At 49.9% G+C, this 27457-nt stretch overlaps 3 protein-coding genes across 3 annotated transcripts; 1 reads left to right on the top strand and 2 right to left on the bottom strand.

The window, feature by feature from the left end:
• Positions 1–9263: 9263 nt before the first annotated feature.
• On the bottom strand, positions 9264–11629 carry LOC100903535 (uncharacterized). The gene is made up of 4 exons (XM_003738057.2): positions 11506–11629; positions 10128–10230; positions 9781–9950; positions 9264–9455 (listed from the first exon to the last, which is right to left on the bottom strand). Exons 1-4 carry the CDS (start codon positions 11548–11550, stop codon positions 9339–9341), a joined length of 435 nt encoding a protein of 144 aa, XP_003738105.1. The 5' UTR covers positions 11551–11629; the 3' UTR covers positions 9264–9338.
• Positions 11630–13518: 1889 nt separating this feature from the next.
• Positions 13519–15146, bottom strand: Rrp40 (exosome complex component Rrp40). Its single transcript, XM_003738056.2, has 4 exons — positions 14658–15146; positions 14237–14394; positions 13813–14025; positions 13519–13710 (listed from the first exon to the last, which is right to left on the bottom strand). The coding sequence occupies exons 1-4, from the start codon at positions 14857–14859 to the stop codon at positions 13588–13590; spliced, it is 696 nt and encodes a 231-aa protein (XP_003738104.1). The 5' UTR covers positions 14860–15146; the 3' UTR covers positions 13519–13587.
• Positions 15147–15436: 290 nt separating this feature from the next.
• On the top strand, positions 15437–21092 carry LOC100899391 (tyrosine-protein kinase CSK). Its single transcript, XM_003738029.2, has 7 exons — positions 15437–15534; positions 16517–16624; positions 18538–18788; positions 18986–19215; positions 19320–19769; positions 19942–20112; positions 20216–21092. The coding sequence occupies exons 1-7, from the start codon at positions 15517–15519 to the stop codon at positions 20356–20358; spliced, it is 1371 nt and encodes a 456-aa protein (XP_003738077.1). The 5' UTR covers positions 15437–15516; the 3' UTR covers positions 20359–21092.
• Positions 21093–27457: the final 6365 nt, after the last annotated feature.

Genomic DNA, 27457 nt, shown 5'->3' with positions numbered 1-27457 from the left:
TGTCTTACGAAACCGGAAGAAAGCTCAGCACAGCCGAACGTTGACATTGGCCTTCCTGCAATAGCTTTTTCGTGGTCGGAGGGAAGGACGAGCTCGTCTCGGGAGTCGGGGAGATTCCAGCTGACGAGAGAGATCAGCTGATGGGAGAGACCAGCTGACGGGAGCGATCAGCTTCCTTATCCGCTACCGACACCGATGGATCTACGGAAACCGAGCGACGTCTGACGTTGTCTTGATCGAAGGTTCGATCTTAGGTTTCGGGCCGCGACTTCCAAGATCCCAGGGAGGCAGCGGAAACTAAATGGCTCTACGGGAGTTCGGAACCGGAATTTTGATCAAGTTATCAACGGGGATCTTCTCGCGTGATTTGGACTCGGGTCTCCTGGCCGGAATAGTCTCGAGTACCCACATGACCGGATTAGCGGCTCGGATAGTGGACGCTAAAAAGGACCATACGAAGGGGAGCAGATCGACTAAGCGTCGTTATAGTCGCGAGTTTCCCAACGCCTGTGCATCGAAGATCTTACTTTGTTTTCTTGCTCGACGAGGAGAAGCCTCTCAGTAGGACTGCAACAGAACTGGAATTTTGCAGCGTTCTCGGATGTGGCGCCATCAAGGAAGACAAGACAAGTGATCTCGTTGGACCACCACCCGGAACTGTTTCCGCATGCATGTGAACGGCACATGGGACTGCAATTCCAAGCAAACCCAGGGCTCGTGCGAATGGCCTATCTCCCTCTCACGGATCAGTTCGATGGAATCTATGCGGCGGCTCCGGCAAACTCTATCTGACGCAATCTTCGCAGAGAACAACAAAAAAAAAGGATATCTTGGCCATAAAGAACAAGGCGACCACGTTCCTCCCTCAGCAAGCCACAGAGGCGTAGGACTCTCAGAAGACCCGGGGAAATTCGATATCCTTCTGCAGGAGAATATGAATTGGGGGGAGAGGGCCCGAACAGGAAAGACGGGCTCGCTTTCAGCCCGATGTGCCCACCGCTCACTGCACAGACAAATTATTATTAGAGATTCGACTCAAGACGGACTTTCAAGACAGCTTCACATTGGTGTAAGAATCGCCCGATAAACACTGGCTCCGTTAGGAGTCTCGGGGAAAAAGGAATCGTGTTCCGCCGGTGGCTCTTCTCGAAAAGGCTAATAGCACTATGGGATACGCAAGGCCGCGCTGGAGGAGCTCCGCAAAACATGTCGCGCTCCCAATATCGGAGGTTTCTCATTCGAGAAGCTCATTCTTCCAGGGAGATGTCTTCCGAACAATCTGCCGAGTGACGGACGTGTACTTGATGATGATTGCGATATCCTCACTGAAATCGTCTCGGATGGGAACTAGCTGCATCAAATCCGCCTGTCGACGATTGGTGAAATTAGTTTTGATGAGTTCGATTTCTTTCACGAGGAATGTCGACGTACCGGCACGGCGACGAGCCCAGGCTGGAAAATCCCCGATTCAGAAAGTCGGTTCTAACCACCCATATAATAATCGAAACGTAAATATATAATTATAATATAATAAACAATATTGTCTTCTTTTCCGAAAGAACGATCGTTCGACATCAGGGCTCGGAGTTGCCGAAGAAGAGGGAAGACAGAGTTTTTCCAGATTTTTTCCCGGCTCGCTCCGATCGCCGCGCCGGCTGATAGATTGGTCGATGTATCTCCGGAAGCTCCCGGACGTCACGAGGATCCGCAGCTTATATGATTTTCTCACTTGAACTGAGATCACGTATGGGATTCATCCGTCATTGAAATTACCCAAGCTTATGCAACAGTGAGCGAGCTTTCCGTGAAGCCCAGCATGCATAGGCTGTCACACGGCAGCGGTTCGCCGCGTAGTCAGCGTCTGATCAATCACAATCGCGAAAGCTCATTTTAGACCTCTTATTCACTTGTCAAGCGCGTGCTCAAACACCGCAAAAGACCCACGCTGGATCGATTCGTTCAGTCCCTCGAAACAGATGTGGGTGCTTTCTGATGGACAATGAACGATTACTTGTTCGCATTGAGCAAACAACTCAATATCGGATCAGTCCCTTCACGTCACTTGCCGCGCTCTGATGAGCTATAGGCTATAGGCTATAGCCCTTGATAATTCGATAATCGAGAGCTTCGAATGACAGCTGAGAGTCGAGTCCGTGATCGATCGATTTCCCGATTCTCATCAGAATCGTCTCCATAGTATGGTCTGCTCCGAACATCCACCCGCTGATCTACGGGAGAGCCGGAACACTTCATTTCGAGGACCTGCCGAGCGCCGACACCTGTTCCCAGTTTTCAAATGATTCGAGAAGCAGCTGATCTAGAGTTTCGAGAACGAAGGCGATGCCATCTGAGACACAGCTCGCGTCTGCCCCATCCGTCGAAGAACGGATTCCATCGCGGGAGGAATTTTGATGCTCCTCGAGAGTCGCACCTTGCATCCGGATATGGCACCGAACAAAAGCGCTCGTTCGATGGACGCCAGTCATGGTCGGCCTAGCGTCGGACGCTCGGTGCGAGAGATAAGCGCTCGCGTTTCCTCTGGTCGGGTGCTGCTGACATCGCTGAGCACAGATGATCGATCTACGAGCAAGGCAATAGCTCACCTACACGCTCAGAGCCTTGATTCCTGGCCGTAGCTTTCTAGAGAGTGGAAGCCACGCTCGTTCACTACTGGCAGAGCGAACTCGAAGAGGAAAAATCAATAGACGAATGAATGAATGCGAGCGACCGAGACAGACACTCTCGTGCGAAACAGGAAGTCAGTGCTTGCACAGAGCATCCTAACGATAATGATGCTCTGAGAAGCTCTTCCGGCTGATCCGATACACGGCGACTGATCGGGTATTTCTATCGATCTTTGTTTATCAGTCATGGGAGAGGGGTATATCGATGCGGAGCGATGGCGAAAGTCGTGAGGCGATGATCATCATTAGCGTGACCCATCCCCTGGCTTCCAGACATGAGACAAGGGACGCGTCTTGACCAACGTTTTCACGAGGGTGGTCCTGTACTTTCTGCTGACTACTATATCAATCTCGGATGGGTGCTTCTATTTTTTGTTACTCGAACAAGAGTGCCTCTCTCATTAGGGCTGTGCGAGCTCGTCCGAGACGCGTGCCAAGTTCTCCCTAGCTCAAACCGGGAGAATGAAAGAGAACTTCTGTTCTGTGGTAGAGACGTCGAGAACGCGACGTCCGAGGATCCAATTTGCGAATGAGCTAAATTTTTTCCTCGAGCGTCACATTGCCAAAATGCTCATTCAGTTTCGCCGTCTGGCTCGCACAGTTCGATGACATGAATGCTTGCCCTGTGCGCGGCCGGGACTTCAAGAGAAGGAGATGAGCAGTTTCATTGCCACTGAGTGAGCCCTCTGTCTGCCCTCGACTCTGTCGTGAAGGCCCGCGACACTCATTATGTTTGATGACGTGATGACGTTGCACGAACACTCTTCGATTTCATGTCCAGCGGAACGCGGTATGCTCGCTCCGTCGCATCGAGCCGGTTGCAGCCCGTAGCGATTGAGCGACCGCTTTGCAAGTGATAGATCGTTTGTGGACATTCCGTTTTCACGCGGAATGCTCGAATTTCGACATCGACGCTGAGAATTCCGTGGATTTTTGATGGGATTATCCAAATAGACGTTTCAGGCGGAGAACCCGTGAGAGGTTTCTCCCCTCCTCCAACAGAGGGAAAAAAGGGGAAGCTCGGGACGACTCGCCCTTTCGAGCGAATGAAGACAACCGAATTGTCATTCCTTCGTTCTCGGGTTTTCTGTTCACGTTCGCAGCTCGATGACGGCAAGAGTTGTTTAATGTCCCAGAACTAAAACCTCTTTGCCGCTAAATCTCTTATTTCTCTCGTACCGCACGACTCGTGCCGCCTTTAGTTCCCCGGAAGGATTCGAGGTCTGCAGTTCCGACTTCTCTCTCTCGTGTCAGTAACAGTCACTCCGAATCAAGGGAAACGGACACGAGGCGTCTTGCAGAAATGCGGGAAATACACTGAAAGTCATTAAGGGGAAATGCGAAGCGGAATGAGGGACCGGAATGACGAGGATCTGCCCCGTCTCCGTTTCTCCGCTGCGAATGCTGTCGCAGAGGATGAAAATTGCTGTCTTTGTGACGGCTGACCATTTTTCTGTTTGTGCTCATCCGGGGCATGCTCGTAAATTTTACACAAGAGCTTCTCGGCATCGAGCTGTCTCGAGTAAGCTTGTCTGAGGATCGGAGATGGAGTGCCGGCCTTGCGTATTCCTCACGAATTTGCAGAAGTGAAAATATAAACTCCGAGTTCGACTCCGCGCATCCAGAGAAGCCAATCGGGAATCCAGGTCTCAGCGTCTTGCATGCGGCTCGACACTGAATCAGCGAGCGCTTCAGTCCCTCGTTCGTTCAATCTACGGATGGCATCGAAAACAGATCGTTCACGCTTCACGCCTCTCGCCAAATCTACCAGTCGAGTCAGCTTCAGTGGCCGCGTGGAAGCGACCACACTAAACTCCAGCCCAGGTCTTCCAATGGAATTTTCATATAACTTCATTATATATTTTAGCGTAGAACTACGCTATAGCCCCCGGTAACGGGCACCAACTTCAATGGGGAATATTGGGGGGCCAAAGCTCGAAAAAATTCGAATCTCGGAGATAGCATGCGTATGTGCTGGGGTCGTCTGCTAGAGGCTTACGCACTTTTTCTATGCGAGTCACCTGTGTAACAAACTTGTCGAGCTTATTTCTCTGAAACAGAGCGTTTGACAATGAAAATGGTGATGGCTGTATATGTCCGGCTGAGAATGAGGCACCGTTCATGCTACACAATTTCCCCCTTATCTTTATTATTTCATAAAATACAGGCCAAGAAGTAGGCTCGTTCTCGCAGAACGTCGGAACGAGGACTCGGCGGCTGAAAAACTGAGGGCAAGAAACCCTTAGCATACCGTGATTAGTCCTAATCAACTGTTCTGGAAACGCTATGTCGATTGATGGGCCCAGAAATTCCCTCTTTCTGATTTTAAATATATATTTGGCGGAGAATCTCTCCTCCGCTAGAGATGGATCTATTCCTTCAGGATCGCCTCAGTTTTTGCTAAATTAATCGTTGAAACTTTCCTCAATTCTTCCTCCACCCCGCGACGATGTTGAAGACAACTAACACCTCCGGTTGAGGTTGTATAATGACAGCGGAAAACGATGTGCGCGCGTTCTTCATTTCATATCTTCTCTTATGAGAATGGACTCTCGTCGTTCATTCTAGCCTTGGCTACTACATTCATGCGTTTCCTTTCCTCATTGGTCGATGTCAATGGTCGTGGAAGAACACCGGCGGAGAACCTTCTGACTAGCAAGCTAAGGATGCCGGACTCCGTGAAGAAAAAAGAACGAGTTGCGCCTAATACATCGTCAGCCATAATCCCGACATAAGAAAACAAACAGTGTTCAGACAAGCGATACGAAGCAGATTCCCGTAACAAACAAGGGCGAGAAGTCGTAGTTCAGTTCAACCGAAGTGGTCCTCAGGAAATCACCTATGAGGCAGGACGCAACGTGGTGCTAAGAGAATCTAGCCACGGCGGGCCGTACGGCTTAGCGGACGATTGGGAGGGAGTGGTTCACCCAACGATAAACTTTTTAAACGGTGCTGTCGTCCTGTCGCAGCATTGTTAATGAATGAACGTGTGTCTATCGCGTTGGGACAAATCATTCCAGAATGAAGAGCTCTTTTTTGAGTGCCGCCGCCCAGTGATGGTCTCGAAAAGGAGGATAAGGGGATCCACCCTTACAATGCCGAATCATGATCATTCTAAGGTTCCGACATGCCATTGAGAACCTAATTTTATTAGTCTTCAACTAATTCATCCCCATCATCGTCTAGATGCGGATGCGCGGCCTCGCGATACTCGAAAAATCCTCCATCGGACATGCAATGATTGTTCCTTGAGATCGGCAATATGAGATCTCATCGAGAGAGCACATCATGTAGCAGCGTTTCTCCTAGGCGGACATGGTCATGGAATCTAATGTACCTTTCATACGCATAGTCGCGATGTTCTCCAATCCTTACATCCTCCACGAGGAAGTGTGGCACTCGGTCACGTACCGGTTGCCGTCCGAATTGCGGGTTGCTAAGCGGAAAACGACGCCGCACTCGGTGCAGATATCGGGCCGTATATCCGATTGAAGTTTGTCCGTTGAGTAAAAAGTAGATTTTGATGTCATTCGTCAACATTTCTGAGTTTAGAAAATTTGCCGAAGTCTTCGAAGGTTGCTACCGACCGAATCCCGTTCCCGCAGTTGAGTTCTTTGATCTCGTTTTCCTCAAACTAAAAAAGCGTCTTTTGAACAACGGCCAGAGGAAATCTCATGATACACTTCGTCGACCGGAGGGTAGTATCGAAAATCGCTCGCAGATCTTCGAACTCACGGAACTACGTGTTCCGTGTTCACGTAGTTCTACGCCCACAAACCACCTGAGTCCCTGACTCGGGAACCCCGGGGATTTCTTTAATTGCTCTGACGGGCTCTAGTCTGGCGACTCGATTCGATGCTCTTTACTTAAATCGGAATAGATTCACGTCACGTCGGTAGGGCGATCCCTGCGTTGTCCTCTCGTCATCTATGTACACCTTGGAAATGCACGGGAAGCGCTACATTTTTTCGAGATCCAATAATGCCTCGCTTCTGACGCTTTGCCCTGAGGTCGAATCCTCGTGTGTATGGAGGACCTTACCTCAGGTTCTGGACGGAAGAACGTTCGCCGATGATCAGGCCGAGGTCATTCGAAAGCCTCGAACCATGAGGTTGTCCGGACCACGCTCCGGGGCGAGACATTGAGCCCTATCTGAAGACTTCTCATATATCTCCGTTGTGTATGCGATGTACGAGATGTTCGATAGAGTTTTCTCGTTCAATCGTAAAAATCAACCGAGCAGAAAGCTGACGCTCGAGACAACGTCGAGTCAGCCGATGAAAATCTGCTGGTAAAGACAAGTCTCTTGATAGAGATCGACATAATGGCCGATTATCGATTATCTTTCCAAATGAGAACTCCTTCAATTTTGTGGAAAGAGAAGATAAATCTAGATTCTGGCCCTTCCCCGCGTCACGTGATCTCTCCGAGTAGATATGATTCCCGACTGCCGTGATGAGAAGAATTATTCTGGTATACGACGGTAGCAGATTCCCTGAGTATGGAAATGAAGGATATAATACGATTCGCCCTTAGGAGGCAGGATCACAAAGTTTTATGGCAGCTTCTGGTAGGAGCTCATTGTAAAAACAGATCCCGTAATGAGCCCTCAATGACTACCATTCCCTCGATCTGCAATCAATCGTTCAATATAGGAGTGTTGATTCAGATTGATTTCCTTCTGATTCGATTTGTACAGATGAGTTGGAGATTCCCAGAACGAAAAAACCTCGTATCAGACTTTCCAATTTGATGCCGGGATCCGACCATCGAAGTCCTGGGAAATCACTTGGAGGAAAACTTCCAAAAGCAGACTTGGAAAAGGCTTGGAATCGCCATCTGGTCCAACAATAAGTCGGCACGTGAACATATCTGTGTCATAAGAACTCTCCTAGAGACGGTTTGTATATAAAGGGTAGACCGATGCAAAAACTTCCCCACCAGTATCGGTCACGCATTGAAAAGCGGCTCTCTATGACGCTTGCAGAAGCCTTCGATATCATTTTTCGTTTGCGGCGCTATGGAGCGGGGGCTCTAAAAATAAAATACAGTGGAACCTTCGAGGCCGAGAGGATTCTGATCTGTTAGCGGGAAGCGAGCTGAGACCAAGCAAAGGCTGACACGATGATTTCGAATCACTCGCACTAGAGATCTGATGATTCCGTGGTGATATCCGAATTCCCTTTGTAGTAACGACCGTTCCATGGGGAGCGAAACATCGGAGGGAAGTTATCGATTCTCGGCGTGGTCCACCATGAAGCGGATTTGAACGCATATTCTCAGAGAGGGGTTCGATGATAATCGGCCGCGCCGTATTGGCTCGACGGCCGTCTCGGTCTGGAACAAAGATCACGACGGCGACGCGTCGACGGCGATCCAAGTCCTGAATTCTGAGATCGAGGCGGGAAGGATGCGAAATTCGATTGGAGCTGGAATCCACAAGCTGGATCTAGCAGGAAGGTTCGAACCCCGGACTCGGTCCCACGTGTGAACTCCTCTCAGCCCACAGCGTTCGGGGAAGGAAGCTCATCAGGAGGAGAAAATCAATATGAATGACTTTCCTGCTGCTCTGCGACAAAGGAGCTCCTCCCTGAATGCCGCGTACGAGTGAAATGTCTCTGGGTACTTCGGAGAATGTGACTCTGATGCGAGTGTTACGGGGTGAGCCCAAAGGAAGCGGGAGCTTTTCGAGAAGAACTCACGAAGATAGAGGGCTTTCATCTCTGTTTGGTTGGAATGAGCTTTTTCACGATGAGGGAAGTTGTCGGAGAGCTTTCTTGCAACGTGTCATGCGCTGATAGATCATTTCGAACGTGAGTGTAAGCCAGCGGTCTATTACAGGGACTTGCGGATTGAGAGAGTCAACAAACTCGATTTATCGAAATAGAAGTGGATCGGTCATAGACCCGGATCGAGTTCTGGCTCAAACGGCCTTGATCGCCCTCCCTTGACTCTGTTTTGCCAGTCTCCCGAAAACAAACTCACGTTTCCCCTGAGGAAAGTCAGCGGATCAGTCGATCCGGATTCTATTTCAATCCCATGAATACCGGCAGCAGGGGACCCGCAACAGATCAATACAGAGAAATGATACAACAATTATTCGATGCGATTACTGCAAAGAGTCCGGGCATTATTCTAACCGTTGCCGAAATAGAAAACTAAGAACATAAGACAGAAAACTCTGACCCGACTGGATCAATTATGCCATCGTCGGCGGGAATTGACTTAACGTGAAACTCAAGGTCTCCCGAGCAATTGATTCGTGATTCATTTCCCGCAGCCTGTGCTTTAGTGCCCCCGCACCATACTTCCAGCGGCCATTGTCAAGCCTGAGGAATCTCTCCCTGCATGAGCCCAGAGAGGACGAAATCTCCGTCGGCTCCCTGAGGGTTTCTACAGGCATGGACCGTATTAGAGACGGCAACCTCCTGCGCGAGATAAAGCCAATATGCTGAGCGCGGATCTTTCTGTAATGTGCCGAAATGACTCAATCACCTCCGGCTGACGTTTTGATTCGCTACCTCACGGATCCCACTGAAAATCTGGCTTGATATAATTAATGATCCCAATGCTCCTGCATTTGATAAATACATAGAATAATTTATTGTCATATCATAAATAGTGCAAGGTCTATGATTCGGGAGCGAAATGTAACTATCTGACAAGGACGGCTTCTGTTTTGAATCGACAAACTAGCGTTTTTAATTCGTCCCCCTCGAGTTCCAGGGACGGATGGAAGCGTATCGTTAGAGTATTGCTGAAACGGCCCTCCTGAAAACGATAGGGAAGCGTTAGCCTCCGGCCCTCAGGGTGTTCAAAAACGCGGATCCTGCTCACGCGGGCATCACGACGCGGAAAAAGAAAGCAGGGCGACGGCGACGATTTTTTCCGAAAACAGAAAGGACATTATCGGAGAATCTCATGGCAAAACTTGATATTCGTCGAAAGACCCCCTCGCTCGAATGGGAGCGTTCATTCTCCCTCAGAGAAACGCAATCCATGAAATTGGAGAATTACAGCCTTTCCGGAGCGAATGTCCGAGAACGACAATGGAGCACCCGAGGTCATCAATCTGGGGGAAAATTTTTGAACTCACATTGTGGATTGTTCCGCATCCATCGAGCGGAATGCGGAGAGTATAATATTGACCCCCGTCTCCACGAAGAAGACACTTATTGCTCTTCGGGCCGGCGTGAACAATGCCGCGGAATGGTTGAGTGAAATTGACTTTCACGACAAAATCTTCTGGTTCACACTGAAGCTCAACTGAAACGACGGCAATGTAGATTATTATGTTATACTAGTCATTCGGTTTGAAACCTCGTCGTCCGACGCGGATCTCTCAACCATGAGAAGGAACCATGATGGGGACTCTAGATGGAACGCATCGTTCCGACGATCTCTGCGGAAGAAGAGAGGTCCGAGGATCAGTCAGTCACTCACCGCTATTTCGATCCGTTTTGAAATTATTCTTTGGCACGGTTTTTTTTGGCAGGGCTCTCGAGAGCTCATCTCGATTTACTGGGCTCGAGGAGGTGAGTATGGCCTGAAAATGAATTGAGAAAAGTGTCAAAACAACCGTATCAGCTGAGCTGATGGGGAAACGAGACTTCTTTCGAACGCCGAGGTCATCCTTGCCCGACTGACACCTTGAGCGAGCTCTAGACGACGATGGCTGCTGTGACACCTTGAGACGGTTAGCCTCGAGGAAGCGGAGGAAATCACGTCCTGACATCATATATCTCCCAAAGTGAAGTGCGAATCGAGTGTTTATATAGTGGGCTTTTCTATCCCAAGGGGGAGGAAGTAGTCCGGAGAATCGGCGGAGGGTTCTTCAAGCCGGGGTCTCCCGGAGACGGAGAAAGATATAATTGATCGCTCAAGGCTTTCGGGCTTGCCGGAGACGTAGACAAATCATGCCATCCCATGAATAGGAGCACTCCTCGGGGAGGATTGCAGAATATCCAAGATTGTATCCATGGACTCGAGGATTTCAGAGCCACACCACGGAGGCCGCGCTGTCGGACAGATGTCTCTCCTGCTCCCGCCTCCGGTTGAATGCTCACGGCTCTAATATTTCTGTTCCGACGTATTCTGTGGCATACAATACAGGGAAGACCGTCCTGTGCGCAAGAACCATTGACGTAATCATGGCCCTGAGTCACTGTGAACTGTGAACGCCATTGAATCAACGCAAAAGTTTGTACAAGGCAAGCAACATCTGCTTCCAATTGTGACTTGGATCTGAAAATTGAATGTGTAAAACGCACTGGAAGCGTTCCCGGCATTCGGAGAATGAATGTCCGCCACATTCGAGAGCATACCGACAGTGATATGACACAGGAGCTCAGGCGAGCCCCTCGGCTGTAGCCAGGACAGGGATAGTCTTCTCTTCCCTCGAAAAAGGCTGAGAGGTTCGAGTTGAGCCCGGCACATCGATAATATTGAGGTTAAGAGTCAATATATCGCGTTGAAGTTCAAATAACAGATAGCCGTCGGGGAGTTCGTTGGGAAAGATCGCACGACAAAGAGAGACGCCAGGAAGCTCGACGCTTATTTCTATCATTTCCATGATATGAGTTCCCCGACGTTCGAGATTCCGCACAAACACATTTGGGAGGTAATCGAGCAGACCCTGGAGAATAATCACGGGGAGAGATATCCCTCGTCTTCGTGAGAGTCTGCTCAATCGAATCGACCGCAGATATTCACGCGGTAACCGAAACGCTCACATCGTACAAGAGCTCACGATTCGAATTTAAGCATCATTTCGCAAGAGAGTGAAAAGCGAGTATGAAAAGTCAGGAAAAGTTCAACTCACAAGGCAGATCACACCGATGAAAACGCTCAACGACGAATAATTCATAGTGGCAGTGTTCCGACGAGAAAAATGGCAACGTTGGCCGGACGTCGGTGTGATCAACAACAACGACGTGGTTTGATTTACCCTCCTGCGGCGAATGGTACCGCTGCGTCATTCTTATAGCAATCCTCCTCGCTCCCTGGACCGTCTTCGGGAGCAAGGGGGACGAAATTGGCGGATATGTGAGACGTACGAGAAAAGCGGATCGATAGGAGAACGGGCATCTTCGTTGACTGAGATGAGCAGAGCATGGATCCGAATGTTTCGGGAGCTTGGTTTTCCACCCCTATCGAGAGTTTAGACTCCCGAAAAGGTCCTGAGGCTCCACATCCAATACCCAGCTCGATTTGGCACCGGGAGGTTTGTATTGCTTCCGAACGATTTCTGCCGATTTCTCCGATCAGGATGATCAACTGAAGACAGGAAGTGCAGGAGAGATTCGTTTGGGTGGGACCGAAGTCTCGATAGTGCGCTCCAGCAAGAGGCTCGGGAAAATTCCCGGGTCTACTTGTCCGCTGTATTCCCTTTCTGTGATTGAGAAATCGGCAGCGGTACCGAGGGACATATCACGAGCTTGGGAATTTCTGTTTTCCGCGCCACTTCTCCCATCTGCGCCGAACACTTGCTCCACCACGAGCGTTCCAATGCACCCCGACTACCGATCGCACCGAGCTAGCTCCGATAAATTGGGTTCCGGAAGAAGAGGCGAGTCTTCTGATGCTGCCTCTTCTGCTTGATCATCTTCCCGCGGGTGTCATTTATCTGTGCTGCTCAATGAGCGCCTCCCCGCTTGCCCGCCTGTCTGCCAGACTGTCTCCCGTCATTCGTCCAGTCAGTCAGGGGATCAGTCTGTCACTCGATCGCCCGTTCGTGGCAGCGGACGCAGAATTCAGAAAGACAAATCGACCGGGAAGTGCTACCGGCGAAAGCAGCAGCAGCCCCAAAACCGGGCTGGGTCCGGGGACTCCATTGTAGAATATGATGGAAACAAAAATCCGAGCTTGACCATTGGAGAAAAAGTAATGGGAGCGGCACGCTGGCAAGCATTCACTGAACTAGGTCTCGGATACTGGACGGTGACAACGGGGAGCCCGTGATGATGACATGGAAAACGCGAATCCATCTCGAAGAAGATCATCTAGGGAGTATATTGAATAGCGTTGTGGAACGCCTGGGAATAGCGGGCATCCTTCGACTACGAGTCACTTGGTTGAGGAGTCTGGGCCAGCAGATATGACTATTACTCGCGAATTACTCGAGCGAATCGAGAGGCTGAGAAATCGGAACGATGACGCGCCTCCCGGACCCCTCCCCTGCCTTGAGACATCGGACCCCGAAGCCTTTAGACAGCGCGGCCCCTAACAATTATTGAATTAAGCACCCAATTCAGCTATTTCATTTTCGCCGTGATGATGAATCCTACCGAGGAAACATTCAGACGAGCACCTCGCGAATCCAGTGAGGATTCCCGGACCATCGGTTAAGATTCCCAGGGCCGTCGAGAGCGAAATATTTTTCGCGGGCCACGGAAGGTTGTCCGTCGCTACTTTTAATCTGTCACCCTCCTCTTCGGGACTCAAGTCTATTTCGTTCATTCACGACAGGGGGGGGGGGGGGCACTGAACAGAATATGGAGGAAATTCCCGGAAAATGAATGAATAAATTGAATAAATTGAAATATAGGCTCTGCTACGAGCCCGACGGGGAAACCCTCGGGTGATGGAAAACGAAACGATTTAGTCGTTCGTCATAGAATATAAGATGACAGACTCTTGCCGATCTTTTTCTACGGAAAACAAGAAATATTTAAGGGCAATTGAGCAACTGGAAGCCTCAGAGCGATGCCTCGGGCCTCTCTGAACGCTACCAGGTGTGCGATCCCTCTGAGCATACGAGACAAACTCTCAGCGACCCAGACACCCACACATGGGCCCGCTCTACGAAACTACATAATCAGCTGAACATTCGAAGAAACGGATGATTTGTTTATTTACACGATATAACCAGCGAGTTTCGATAATGCGATCGCTCATTCTTAGCTCACGAGGTTCCGGCGATCCTCTGGCACATTTCACGAATCTGCTCAATACTTAGCTTACAGCACGCCTTGAGAGCCGAACAGATCGCCAAGGTATTCTTCACGGAGTTTCCATTAACCCAGACCTTCAAGGAAGAGAGAAAATACTTCATAGAGAACCTATCATGAGTATTGTGAACGCGCATGGGAGGGGAATCCTCCTCAGAAGTGAGGCAAGGGATTCTCACCTTTCCGTTCTGACCAATAGCCACTTCGTACTGGAGCTTGCGTCCCAAAGTAGTCAACAATGGACAATTCTTCGATAGCAGAAGGTGTATGACCTCGAGAGGCAACGTTATCAAATTCGAAGTGTCTGATTCGAGAACCCCAAAAGCCCCTTTTCGCCCATAGGAATTGATGCAAACAACTTCTGGTTCCATAGCTTTGTGCGCTGCTAATACCTGCAATGAATGAGAAGACGCATGTTTATTCATAAAAAACGACGATTGATACGGTCCCGGTCTCAGGACATACGATTCAAGTGTCTGGGAGAGGGCGCGTTTTCGCTGGGCCCAGAGCTTCCCATCGGGGAGTCCATCCGGCGCGTAGGGAGACAATCTTCTTCGTCAGAGGGGAGCAGTTCCCCGCTCGAGGGCATGAGTTCTCCCTCACCTGGCAATAAATGAGGTTTCCCGGCTTCAGGTTCGGTTTGTTCCGCTTAGTGGCCCCCTCGAATGAGAACGGAGATAGAGTCGCCGGTTCTGGTCCCCATATGTTGACTCGGTAATTCTCTCCTGCCTTCTGTAGTATGCAGCCAATCACGCAATCGCCTATACGAAAGAATCAGAGTCAGGATGGTGAGAATTCCTCTGATGACCCCCCGAGAGTCGAGACCACGAGAGGGTCTCGCGCTCGTACCGTACGAAATCTCCGACCACTTCATGCCTCATCGAAAGCGTCGCAATATAAATTATCGGATCAGATTCAAGATCGGAGGAACATTCCCTCACACATGAATGCTTGTGCACGATCGGGTTCGGAAGCACTCGCGGGAGATAGTTTCTCAACAATCTCCCGAAATCAGAAAAATTACCTCTCGCCGGCCAGTATTTCTTGATGTGGCTCTCGAGCCAGTAGGTTCTAGGACTCTTAAAATGTAATATTCCGGCTCTGAGAGCCACGACTCGATTATCATTATCCTGCAGAAGACCGGGTCCCAGGACGACGGGCGAATTTTTTTCGTTGACCTCTACACGGTCCCCTGGGACCGCAACGATACCAGTGCACGTCGACATGGTATAAGAGTGAAGGGGATGAGAAGCTTTCTTGATCCCACAGCTGTCCGACCGCTCGATGCTTGAAGAAAACCTAGCTGCGGACTGAAATCACATCAGCCAATACTTTGATCGGAACGAAAGCTGCTGAGAACTTCTATATCCGACCAGTTCTTGACGGATAAGAATCATCCGGAAACTTTGACCAGCTCCGCAGCCGCCAGAAACTACACACAAGGGGTCCGTGATTGCACAAAGAGCTCTTCAGAATAGGGTGAAGTTTCGAACACGCGCTAAACTTTCTTTCGTGTCCCACTGGCCGCCGACAGTGCTCAAGAGAGAGGCGGGCATAGAAGCTTTCGGTTCCCGCAGATTCTGAAATTCTTGATCCCGCATCGGAGTGCTGGGTCCCAAGGGGATGAGAGCTCCGGAATTCATCGAGAGCGAGCCGTCGAAAACGATCGCAATGGAACTCAGCCCGCCGGCCGCTATGTCGGCCGTTTAATCATCGGCGAGCGAACCTCCAGCGCTGTATGACCGAAGCTTCTCCCAATATCCGCGAGGAGCCCATATGAAGATGGCGTGTGTTTACTAACTGGGGCTGCTCGAGTGTGAGATTGTAGAGAGATCTCAAACAAATAGAATGTTGCAATAGAGGAGTTCTAGATCGTGCCCAGAATGGAGACGAGCGTCAAGGTGAGCGAGACTTGAGAAAACTTCACTTGCGCGGTGCTCCTCAAAAGAATCAACGCAGGTGGTCCGCCACGATGCTATAAATGGAATCTGACATTTTCCGAGACATCATGTTGGCCACATAAGGCGACAGTATGTTTATCTTGCATACCGCGATGTTCGGAACGCTCGGTGTAGAAGCGTTTGCGTAGTGGTTCGAATTGCATCCAATCACGGATCTCGGTATGCGATATTCGGAACCTCTGTATCGGCAGAAGATGCAGAGAAATTCGATTGCATCCTCCGTCACATTTGCTCCTCACCCAGCAACACCATAAACAGTGTTCCTTGACTCCGAGCCTCAGGAGGAAAGTTCACTGAAACTAGTCTGGTGTCGTCTGATGGTTCTCTGATTCGAGTCAGTTGACGGGTGGAGGAGACTTCTCTGCGCCGCTTTTGGCACAGAGCAGACTCTCGTTGATGGCGTTGCCCGCAAACGACGTCGACAGTGTCTGACAAGTTTGAGGTGCAGCTGTCAGGACCACTCTTGGAATTTTTGCGTTGCATCTAGTTCTGATCTCCCGTTAGCAGATGAGTCTCGTTTTGAGCGACCGTAGGGCGTCGATTTCGTTTTTGTCAAACGGTGCAACCATTGAAGTCGAGAAGCTGAGCCGCTATTTTTGCCTTCGTGACCATCGGCTCAGCTGCTCAGACCACGAATACCCCGTACTTTGTAATTGCTCTAGCTATTGCTGGTAATTACGTGATATTAATCATCGTGCACTACATTCATTATCCCTGTGAACGTCGAATCGTCACGGCTCGAGATTCCGTCATTACTACGAAATCGGATAGCCGATCCTCGTTGCCTGATTTGATTCCGTTCATTTTTTTTCCTCGAGTTCGGAGCTTTTAACTTTTCCTTTTTGACATCTGTCGAACACTCGCCGGGTGATTGAGATTCCGCTTGGAGCTCGTGTGCTCAGTTTATTCCGTCGATTTTCAGTGGGGCCCGGGTACCGAGGTGATCGCTCGTTATAACTTCAAGGCCAACTCCGAGGAGGACCTCACCTTCTCTAAAGGAGATGTCTTGACCATCATGTCAGCGACGCCGGTAAGTTTCCAGAGAGTCTTTCCGAGAGTTCGAAGGAAGTCTATATATTTACAATGATCCATCAATCGAAAAACGTTCCAAGATCCGAAAAACTGAAAATCTTGTCAGGATTTGATCGTGATCTGAATAAGTCAAGGTGTTGTCCGCTGTGATGGCCATATCGAAAGTCTCAGCCGAAGCGTCTCAATGTCACGTGCATACCGGCGCGGCGGGACAGCCGCGGCCGTCTATCAGCCTACGCGTCAATTTCTAGCTGCGGTGAAACTTTCCATCGGAGTGTGCAATGCTAACGATTTTCTAGATCAGCGGAGTCTTGCCCTGCGGTATGGAGCATCCCCTCCCTTGTACAATCCTCATCTTCTGAGATCGGACGCGAGAAATTACAAAATTACCGCTGTTTTTGGGGGAAACCTCTGTCGAACCCCGATTTTCCCCGAAACTTTCCCATTGAATATTCTTCAGGAGTCTCCATGAACGATTCATTCAGGGACGCGTGAGAGCGGTGACCTTGGCTTCGCCTCCGGTCCTCTCGTCGTTCGGAGTCGCGCATCCATCAGTTGAACTCTGCGCGGACCATTACTACTTTGATATCACAGGCTAGCTCTTATTTGATCGGCCGAACTTTCCATTCGATCGCAGCTCAGAGTTTACTCGCGAAGCTTGTTTCGTTCTCTCCGAATGTTGTTATAGAGCGCTACTGACTGAAGCTTCCGACGGTGACGAGATTCAACCATCATTTTATTGACTGCGGTGACAGTGTTTACAAAAACCTCGCGACGAAAACTACGTCATTCCAGTTCACTCTCCCCTCGCCAGAGGTATCCGTGTTGACCGTCCGCTGGTCGACAAGGTTAGCGCGTCTGTGACTTCTCGAGGAAACAATCTCTTCACGGGTCCAACGCTGTGGAGTCTGTTCGTGGGAAGCCGCTTCCACTCCGTGAAATGACGTCGCCCGCGCGGGAGGTGGTGAGGGTTCGATCCCGACTGCCGGCCGGACTTTCTCCCGAGTTATCCCCAACGGGCTGTCTGTTCGGGAGAGCAGGTCTCCTGCCTGATACACGCGGCAGCATTTGCTCCCGGGATTCGGAAGAAATGCCGATTCCGCGATATTCGGGGCTTCATAGTTCGGCTGGGTAGTGCAGCCGAATATTATTAGAGGTCTCCATGTTATTCTTCGTCGATAGCATCGCTGCGGCTGTTTGGCCATGGTAATCCCTTGGAAGTTTTCCCTCGCTCTGTCTGTCTGCCGTTGCGGGTGAATCAGCTACTCTCCGAATCAGGCTAATATCGCGCCAGTCCAGCTGACTGGCGTTCCCTCGCCCACTCACGCTCCTTCTCGAGCGCTCCGGCGGAGGCTATCATATCCTATACTCAGACAACAATTTCGGTAGATAGACTCGAGAGAAACCCAAAGTCTTGATCGTCTGTGCAATGGGCCGCTCACCAGAGTCGTCCTGACGTTCAAAATGTTGCCAGAATCTCGCTCGCGCTCGGATTTCCGGGCGTCGCAGCATAGGCTCGATTTCCGTGTGAAGCGTAATTATGCGGTGAAACAAGCGCGTGAAGCCGTAAGTGGAATCGATTCTAAGACGTGAGCTCTGGACAGTGTTCTAGTTGTGGATGCGTCAGGAACTTGAAGATATATTTTTTCCGTCGGAGGAATTGTCTCACCGGATGTAGTCGTGCGAGCTCGACTCTCCTTCACCTGCGACGCATCCAAGCGATGGGAGCACGCCAACTCCTTAGGTCCGCCGGATCGATTTCAGATCCCGCTCGCTAATAGAACTGAGGGAGCCCTCGACCTCTTAGTCCGAAAACCTGAGCCTCCGAAGCCCTGGTCCCTAGACGGACTGGGCCGCCGACAAATGTCTCAATCCATCGAGAAAACAAAAATGAATATTCTTCATCCACAGGACCCGAATTGGTTCAAGGCGAAACATGCTGACGGACGGGAAGGTCTCGTCCCCTTGAACTACCTCATGAAACGTGGAGATGGGAAAGCCGGATTGATGTTATGGTTCCACGGGAAGATCTGTCGCGAAGAAGCCGAGAGACTCCTTTTAGCCAATCCCAGCGATGGAGCTTTCCTCGTTCGTGAGAGCACCAATTACCCTGGAGACTACACGCTTTGCGTTTGTTGTAAAAGCAAGGTCGAACACTACAGGTATTGTCCCCGTATATCATAAGGGATGACATAGGACCTGGAAGAATTTCTCGAACATTTCGCAGTCAGGAAGAATTTTCCAAATTTGTTCCTACTCGATAATAATAATGATGCTTCACGTGACGTGCTGTGATCCATGAGATGTCGGCTTTGATTTCTACGATTGCGCCTCAGCATCCTTTCCGTCTTCTCCGCAGAGTAATCACCCAAGATCAGTTGGGTCTGACGATCGACGAGGAAGAGTACTTCGAGACGTTATCTCAACTGGTTGAACACTATGAAATGGACGCCGATGGTTTGTGTACCAGATTGACCCATGCCCTGCCCAAGAAAGGAGTGCATTGCAACGGCACGGCGGACAAACGAGCTTTCGAAATGACTGGATGGCTCATCAAGTCTCAGGACATATGCATTATAGAGAGCATCGGTGAGCAAAAAAATTAGGCTTCTCATTTCTCGTGGATATTAGAGACCCGTATGGAGAAGTAAAGACAAGAGATGACGAGCGAGTGACCGTACCGTTCTTTCCAGGCAAAGGTGAATTCGGTGATGTGCAGCTGGGTATGTACAAAGGCAATAAGGTTGCGGTGAAGACCGTCGAGTCTCCGGAACGTGAGAAGAACTCCCTTGTTCAAGCGAATCCGCTCGTGCTCGAAGCGCAGATGATGACATCGCTTCGACATCGGAACCTCGTGCAGCTTTTGGGTTTGGTGATGGAAGACGGTCTAGTTCAAATCGTCACTGAATACATGGCGAAGGGTTCGTTGGTGGATTACCTCAGATCGCGCGGCCGACTCCACGTGACGCGGAAAGATCAAATCAATTTCGCTCGAGATACCTGTGCCGGCATGGCTTATCTCGAAAGTCGGCATGTCGTACATAGAGATCTAGCGGCCAGGAATGTGCTCATATCGGATGACGGTGTCGCCAAAGTTAGTGATTTTGGTTTGGCGAAAACCCAAGACGCCGATAATCCCGACGGTAAGTAAGTCAATCGGTCAATGGATCGGTCGGGGACTTTCGCACGCGGGGAAACCCCTTGACTTTTCTGAATTGGCCTAAATTACGGAAATTGAAAGGAAAAGCACCCAGAACCGCTGAGATTGGGTCCCTAGTCGAGCTTTGACCTTCATCTCCTCTTTTTTGATTACAGTTGGAAAGTTCCCGATCAAGTGGACAGCACCCGAGGCGCTGAAGACGAGCTTATTCTCAAACAAGACGGATATGTGGTCATTCGGCATTTTGTTGTGGGAAATTTATTCATTCGGTCGAGTACCTTACCCTAGAATCCCCCTGGCAGAAGTCGTTCGTCACGTTGACAAAGGTGAGAGATTCCGAACGTTCCCATATCCTCCATAAGGATGCACTTGCGCGGAAATTGAAAATGATAAATAGGAGATCGTCTGATGGTCTGATCGTTCTTCCAGGGTATCGCATGGAGGCGCCGGAGGGCTGTCCCCCGGAAATCTATTCGCTCATGCAGAAAGCGTGGCACAAAGAGCACGATGAACGACCGACGTTCTTGTGGATGTTGGGAAAACTTGAGCAGCTACAGCGGGAAACGACTTGAAGGAGAGAAACGTTCCAAGAGCATCATCACAGTTTGGCCGCTTGCACTTAAATACAAGTTGAATACAAAGCTACAGAAACACGAACACACACCGGTACACGAACAGAATGAACGAGGCTAGACACACATGATTTAAGTTAATTTCTGAGTCCGCCATCCGGGTCCGGATCCAGATGACAACCGGCGGAGGGTTGTAAATACCAAGTGTACATTAAACTCAGTCTACGTCGGTTTTCCGTGGAAGGGAAAACCTCTTATTTATTGGTGCCAACGCGGGCGGACCTGTACAGGACTTCGATCTGATTAGTGAAGCAGTTCAATGGCGTGTTTCGCGTCGAGGGAAACCTCTGAGGGAGATCTTTCTCAGAAATTTCTGGAGACCTTTTTCCCACCAGCTCACCTCAACACGATGTTAGAATCTCTAGGTCGCTCTTGTTATTCCCCGCAGTGATTTCTGCGGCTCAAATTTACGATTTCATGTCCGATCTATCACTGTTTCATCTTATGCATTCCAAGAAACGCTATCTATGACTTCATCTCGATTCTGAAAGTTGATGATTGAGAGCTCCTACTCCCACCGTTCATAAACTCTCTATCGACGCCGCTGAGTCTCAAAGACTTTTGAATCGCCATTTCTTGATACAACGACGACCTCAAAACTCAAGGAAGATCTGATTGTAAGATCACGAGCTGGATGAAGAATCTATGGAGCTGGAGAAAATAAATTAAAAATTTATCTTCTGGATGGAGTATCTTCTGTGCAACCTCGATCATCATACGTCGATGACTGATGTTGTTGCCTCGCCGGCAATGAATTGACCAGAGCGATTCAAAGGATATAGTAGGAATTTATTTTTTTCATCAGCCTGTGAAATGTTTGGCTACAATGTAGAGGGAGCAGGTAGGGTAAATCTTTAACGAAAGAGCGTGATTCTCGCCTGTCATCATCATTGTGAAGCTATCTGCTAAGATAGTGCGTGGAACACGGTGCTTTTGATCATTCATGATACACATGATTTGATTGTAAACATGTCACTAGTAGTAGACGAACACGTGGGCTGCAGTATTTCCACCTGTCTTCTGTTGGAGTAAAAAGTGGAGCTTGATCACAAGATTCAAAACCAGGATTTGAATAAGAAACCAAACAAGATGGTGTTCCCGCTCGCTCGCGATTGTCGATTCAACTACCGGGAGTCCGCGCGGGAGGAACTCGTGTGCTTTCGCATGAGTGAACCCTGGGTTCGCACGTTGGGATTTTGGAGGCGGATCCCTGGCGCCTCCATATGCCTCAGTGTGCTGAGACGATTTGAGGAAGCCTCCTCCTCGGAGAAATATAGTCTGCGATCGAGGTATCGTTCCGACAAGTAGATCATGAAGCGCTGAATTCGAATGAGGTGTGGAAACGACACGTCAATCTTATAGGAAGGCATAGATAGATACGTCTCTTTCCATCGGCGACGTTTACCGAGTATCGCAATCGTATTCAGTAGAGCTCTCTGCCTCCTTCTCGGCCACTGTCTCTCGCACCGATTATTCTCACGAGGAGATCGACTCCCTGACAAGAGGATCCACAAGCTAGACTTGGAGCAATTTATCCTTGACGATTTTCAAACCCACGACGATTGTGTCATCCTCGATGTAGCCCTTCGTTGCACCGTCGTCGTAGGTCATGTAGTACGAAAACCTCAAATACTTTAGGCGATCTGTGGTGTCCACTTGCAGCTGGCGATAAATCAGTTGGCCCCTGCGAGAATGAGATTCAACTTATTCAACTGGTTGCACCCCTTCTTCGATGGAGCTGTCAATTGCATGATCTCCGCGACTCTCGAAACCATTTATGCCCGGTATCAATACGCGATTTTATCGTGAGCCGATTGAATGCTCACCTCTGAACCCGCATATTCTCTCTCCAATTGCCGCGTTGCTGGGGGGTGAAGTCGTAAGTTTGCGCCAGGTCCGGGTTCTTGTTCTCGAGACGAAGTTGCATCCGTTCGTTCGGCGGCCATGGTAGGTCATTGCTTTTGATTATTACGGCAGTGACCCAAATGACTGCGACACTATCCGCCACAGAAAATGTTGATCCGACTCCCAATCGTGCCTGAGTCAACGGGAAAGAGCTATCAGCTTGATGTCGAAGTTTCATACCAGAGAGACAGAGAGAGAGGCTCGGGCCATGAGAGTGGATGCCGATATCGCCCTCTCAATCCATGAGAAGCCTCGCTCGCAGCTCGACGAATCTCACCTTATAATCCCCCACGTCGAAAGCTTCTGAGAGCTGCATGTCTCTCTTGTTGAACTGAGCTCTTGCCATGAGATCCGAAAGCCTGTTCATTTCCCAGGTCACATAGTTAGGAGTCGCCTGGACAAGTGGTACCTCATTTCTCTCGAAACTCCTGCGAACAAATCACGGGTTGGTCTCCAGTATCTCAGAAAATCCCCTCCCGACGATCTGGCTCGAAATGAGAATTCATTTCCCCAGGTCTCCCATGTAAGTTCACTTACAGGGAATACGTCACGGCGATCAACCAGACCAAAACGACGGAAGCATTGTACCACGTAATATTCATCACAGCTCTGTTAGAAAATCGGACCACTCGCGAATACAAACACGCGAGCTCGAGTCGTAGTGCGGCTCCGTAGCTTTCTTCCGGAGATGCGACCCCTCCCCGTGACTGCTCGCTTCCTGCCTGTACGCTTCCGTTGCGAGGTTGGTCGGGGTTCGGTTTTGGATCTTGTTTTGATTCGTTAACAGCGCGCTTCGACGGGTTCCTGCGGTCGGTGCTGTCTCCGCAGAAATCCCAGCCTTGCGCTCCGATAGGACTGGACGAGTCGTCCGCGGAAGTCACTGTCTGCGGGGTTGTGCCATGCGGAGCATCGCCGTTCCTCACATCGATGTCATGGCTCAGATCCACATATTCGGAGATCTCCACGCTAAATTTCGGTGGTAAGGAGGGTTTATCCGAGTCTGAGGGTTTTGAGCTATAGTCCGATGTGGGGCACGAATGCTCCAAGTTACGGGATCCAAGTCCGTCTTGCTTCTTATGCGAATTTTCCATAATTGAAGCGATCGCATGGCGAATCTCTTCTGACGGTGGGGCGATATCCTCGAATTCCGCGACACTGTGCGATGCCGAAGTCGGACTCGGCCGAGTGAGTCTGCGTTCCACAAGGCCGCAAACTTCCCAGTGCCTGTCCATAGATTCTTTTGGGGTACCTGTAGGGATAAGAATTTCAGATCAGAAAGTTCCGAAGGCGCTTTGAGAATAATTATCGTCAAGGCTACTCGCGAGCTATAACTCATGGAAGAGCTCCCTTACGAATCAAAGGGCAAAGACGGTTGGAGCAGAAGATACTCTGTTTCTTCTGTGACTCATCCAAAAGGTCTAATTGAATGGTTTCAGGTACGATTTTCATAGCCTCCCGCTTCACTTCGGCGGCCATCAGGATGCAGATGGAACATCTATCGAGTCTACTGCGGTAATGAGGGTAACAGTCCGCGCACATACGATGTTGGCATGTCAGCACTCCCACCTGGAATCATTGAAATTTTCAGCCGGGTGCATTCTTTTCAATAGATGCGATTTCTTACAGACGACATGATTCGATTCTCCGGTAGATTGATATCATCGGGGGCTCTGGGAGGCAGACGAATGAAAGATCACGTAATTACGCTTTCGACCGGGATTATGGAGCAGAGAGGAAGAGCTGAGCTCGAATTCAAAGTCCCCCGCACTGTTTAGTCATCCAGTGGACCCAGGCTCTCCGGTCATTCTACGCTATTTCTGTCGGAAATCACTACGGGCTCATGCGAGAAAATAATTCGGATACGAGCCTCGAAACAAGAAGAATAGGTCTTACCTGTATCCGCCTCTTCTTACAGAAGTCGCATGCGAGCATGTCGAAATGATTTTCGGAGACGTTCATTCTGACGGTGCTCTCCGCGGAGTCGAGAATCACCTTCTCTGTAAGGGAGGAAACTCATTTAAGCTGATGGTCGGGAACTTCCTTTTTCCGAAAAAAATAGTAACTCACGGAGATGTTGACAAGATCAAACGGGTGTGATAGTCAAATACGGGAGAGTGGGAATGTTCATAGTTCGAGTCCAAGCTTCAGAATTAAGAGTCACGCATTGCGGTTGCTCACGGCCTTCGGAATGATTAATTCGCATTCTAGTCAAGCGCTTTCTCAAGGAATAAAGACCCCTCGGAGTTATCTGTATTCGTCGACGTATCCGAGAGAACGTATCTCCAGACTTCCGAGATGATTTCCCGGCTCTCTCATAAAAATTCTCCGGATCCTCTGGCTGACGAAAGATAGCTCTTTATGGAAATCTTAGGCGCTAAAACTATTTACCTCCGTAACGATAACTCCGAGAACCGCGGCTCTCTGAACTCAGTTATCGCCGTCAGCTTGCCCAGCAGGCAGTAGAACGCTGCCTTCTGGGCATCGACTCACAATCGGATTGATGCCACGGTTTCGGAAAGTTTCTTCGTCTTCTCAGCGCCGAAACTTCGTAATAAAGCCGACGACGACAACATAGAAATATACTCACTGTGTACGATCAGCTTGGTTGATAACCTTGCAGAATATGGCTTGAATCAATGGAACAGAAGAAGGACGCTTCCCACGCGACTTGAACACTAGCTCGACCTGGGCTCCATGACCCAGCTTTTCTAGCAAGGCACGCGACTCAGGGGTTCGACGATTTCTCTCTCTTCGAGTCGCTCGACGCACTGGAGAGCCGAGCTTTCAGCAGAATAAGGTCGAAACGCGAGGCCGTTTTCCGCCGTGGATCGGTTCCAATTTTCGAAGTTATTCTAGCAGCTGTTGGGAGGCGGTCTTTCAGGAACTCTTTCCACTTGGCGTCCACTCATCATTCTGATTTCAGTAGCGTGAATCAGACTTTCTCTCCTTCTGAAGACTCGTATGATGAAACTGATCCCATTCAAGTCCCGACGATTGGTCTCTGGCGACTTGGTCGACTTCGGCGATCGCTGAACGCTCTATGCGAACTCTTTGTTGCGACAGGAATGCGAATCTCCGAGCGCGGTCAGGAATGATCGATGACCGGTCAATTTCGAGAACTTTCGTATTTCGCGAGGATCGTGGAAGCCCGTTCCCGAGCTTCGATGAGGTCTCGACCCTCTCTATCCTCGTCATTAGGCAGAAGGCATGAAGCTTGTGGGTACCTCCCCACCAGTATAGCCGCATTTCGCAAGCTACAGTGTACGGTCGGTTACGGCCGAATCGCAGCCCGGTCCACAGTTCTGGAGTTTTTCTCTTCAGAAACGGAGACTATACTGAAGAAGATATTGCCCGCTCAGCGGCTCGCGCTCCTTACCATCCTAGACGATATGGGTGAGCTGACGTCGTATTATTGTCGTGACAAAGCGTTCGTGCAGGCACCGGGATGAAACTTTATTGGAGAAAGAGCGAGTCAGATGATCAGGTAGCGATTGTTCTCTTAAAGAACTCGACCTACCCAGGCCATTCAATTGAGGAAGACAATCGAGAACGAAAGTGTTGTCGTAAAGGGATGGGGACAGAGCGATATCTCCGCCTGATTCTCCCGAGCAGAACTCAGAGCATCCCTTCCAGACAGGTGCGCGCTCGTCTTAATATTTACCGGCTGGGAAGTTGAAGTATGTGGAGAATTGTTCGCCGAGGTTGCGCTTTGCCAGCGAGAATGACTCGGACATTACACGGAATTTCGGAGAGTAAATTACTCAACGTCCGCGACTTGCTCGATGCCCGTGGTTGCGCCAATCGACATTAAGACGTATCGATGAGCATCAATTGCGCTCGGAGCCTGTTCGTCCGGTTCCATGGCGGACGGAATTTGCTTCCCTGGCTCGTCCGTAATGTCAGGGTATGGTGGCGGACCCTTTTCGCAACTCCTCACTCAGCCGACCAAGATCCCGACGGGCCCTTACCCGGCACGAAATCCTGCGGGGAAGACGAATTCTGCGGATTCGAAATTCAGCGGAAAGACGTCTTGTGATCTAAAAGGATCTTGAATGAGAGACCCCTGCGAAAATTCCTCTTCAAAGTGTGAATCAAAATGAGTCCCCAACACAAACATCTCTTGATCTATCAAGCATCGACACGTGCCGAACAGAATGCTCAGATTTCAGCGACCAACGACTTATCGCGGCATCGCGGCTTCACGCCTTCGCGAGAAGAGGGGCGCATGATCCACCTCTGGGCATAGCTCCGCGAACACGCGCTCGCGCTACCGTGAAGGGGCTCCACACCGTCGCCTGGGTCTGGGGACCATTCTCCTCGATTCCGTTCCTGCAATAGTCTGAGGCAGTCCTCCTCATAGATCCCAATATAAATATAATAGTCTCGCTTGGAGGCGTCCCGATGGGCTCATACCCGTAGCGTGGGTGAAGCGCTCCTTGGGTAGGAGAATGCCCCTGAGGTGATCATATCATATGTTTCGAAATGAGGCTCGAGTCGGGAAAATGATTCGGCTGTCTTCAATCGTCGAGGCGGGAGAGATCTACGTCAGAGAGCTCCAGCGATCAAGCTTGAAGAGCTCTTCATCTCCATTCCGCTCTCCCGAGAGTCAACTCCCCAGCCCTAGTCATCCCAAGAGTCACTCTGACATCCGCTCCATCGGAGAGGAATCGATTCCGTAGACGAATTTCAGTCGGCGAATTCAATCCCGTAAAATCAGGTCCTGGAGCTCATTCTATATTATTCTATATACAGTAAGCCCTCGACTATTCGAAGTTTGATTTCCGCGGTCTTGATAATTCGCGGATCTCGTTCTAGTACATATGAACACACACTCATATGGATATCAATAATATCCTCCCGGTCATTGCGATCAACGGCTCTTGGCGGATGTTGTGAGAGTTTGATGGAAGTGTCGGGAGGAATCGGCGGGATTTCATCAAAAATTAGGCCAAAAAAGGGAGTTGAAGTTCGCGGAAATTCGATTTTCGCGGAAGGCCTCGGGACCGATTGACCGCGAAAAACGAGGGCTCACTGTAGTATCATTCTAGATCCCCGTATCGGATTGAAATGTTCGCAGCAACCCAGCAAAGACCCCTCAGCGATTCTCGAAGGGACCTTCATCTCTTTCTTGAGC

This window comes from Galendromus occidentalis, unplaced genomic scaffold (assembly GCF_000255335.2).
Source record: "Galendromus occidentalis unplaced genomic scaffold, Mocc_1.1 scf7180000075756, whole genome shotgun sequence".
Classification (NCBI taxonomy): Eukaryota; Metazoa; Arthropoda; class Arachnida; order Mesostigmata; family Phytoseiidae; genus Galendromus; species Galendromus occidentalis.
Note: the sequence above shows the minus strand (reverse complement) of the source record. Positions and strands in the feature narration are given on the sequence as shown.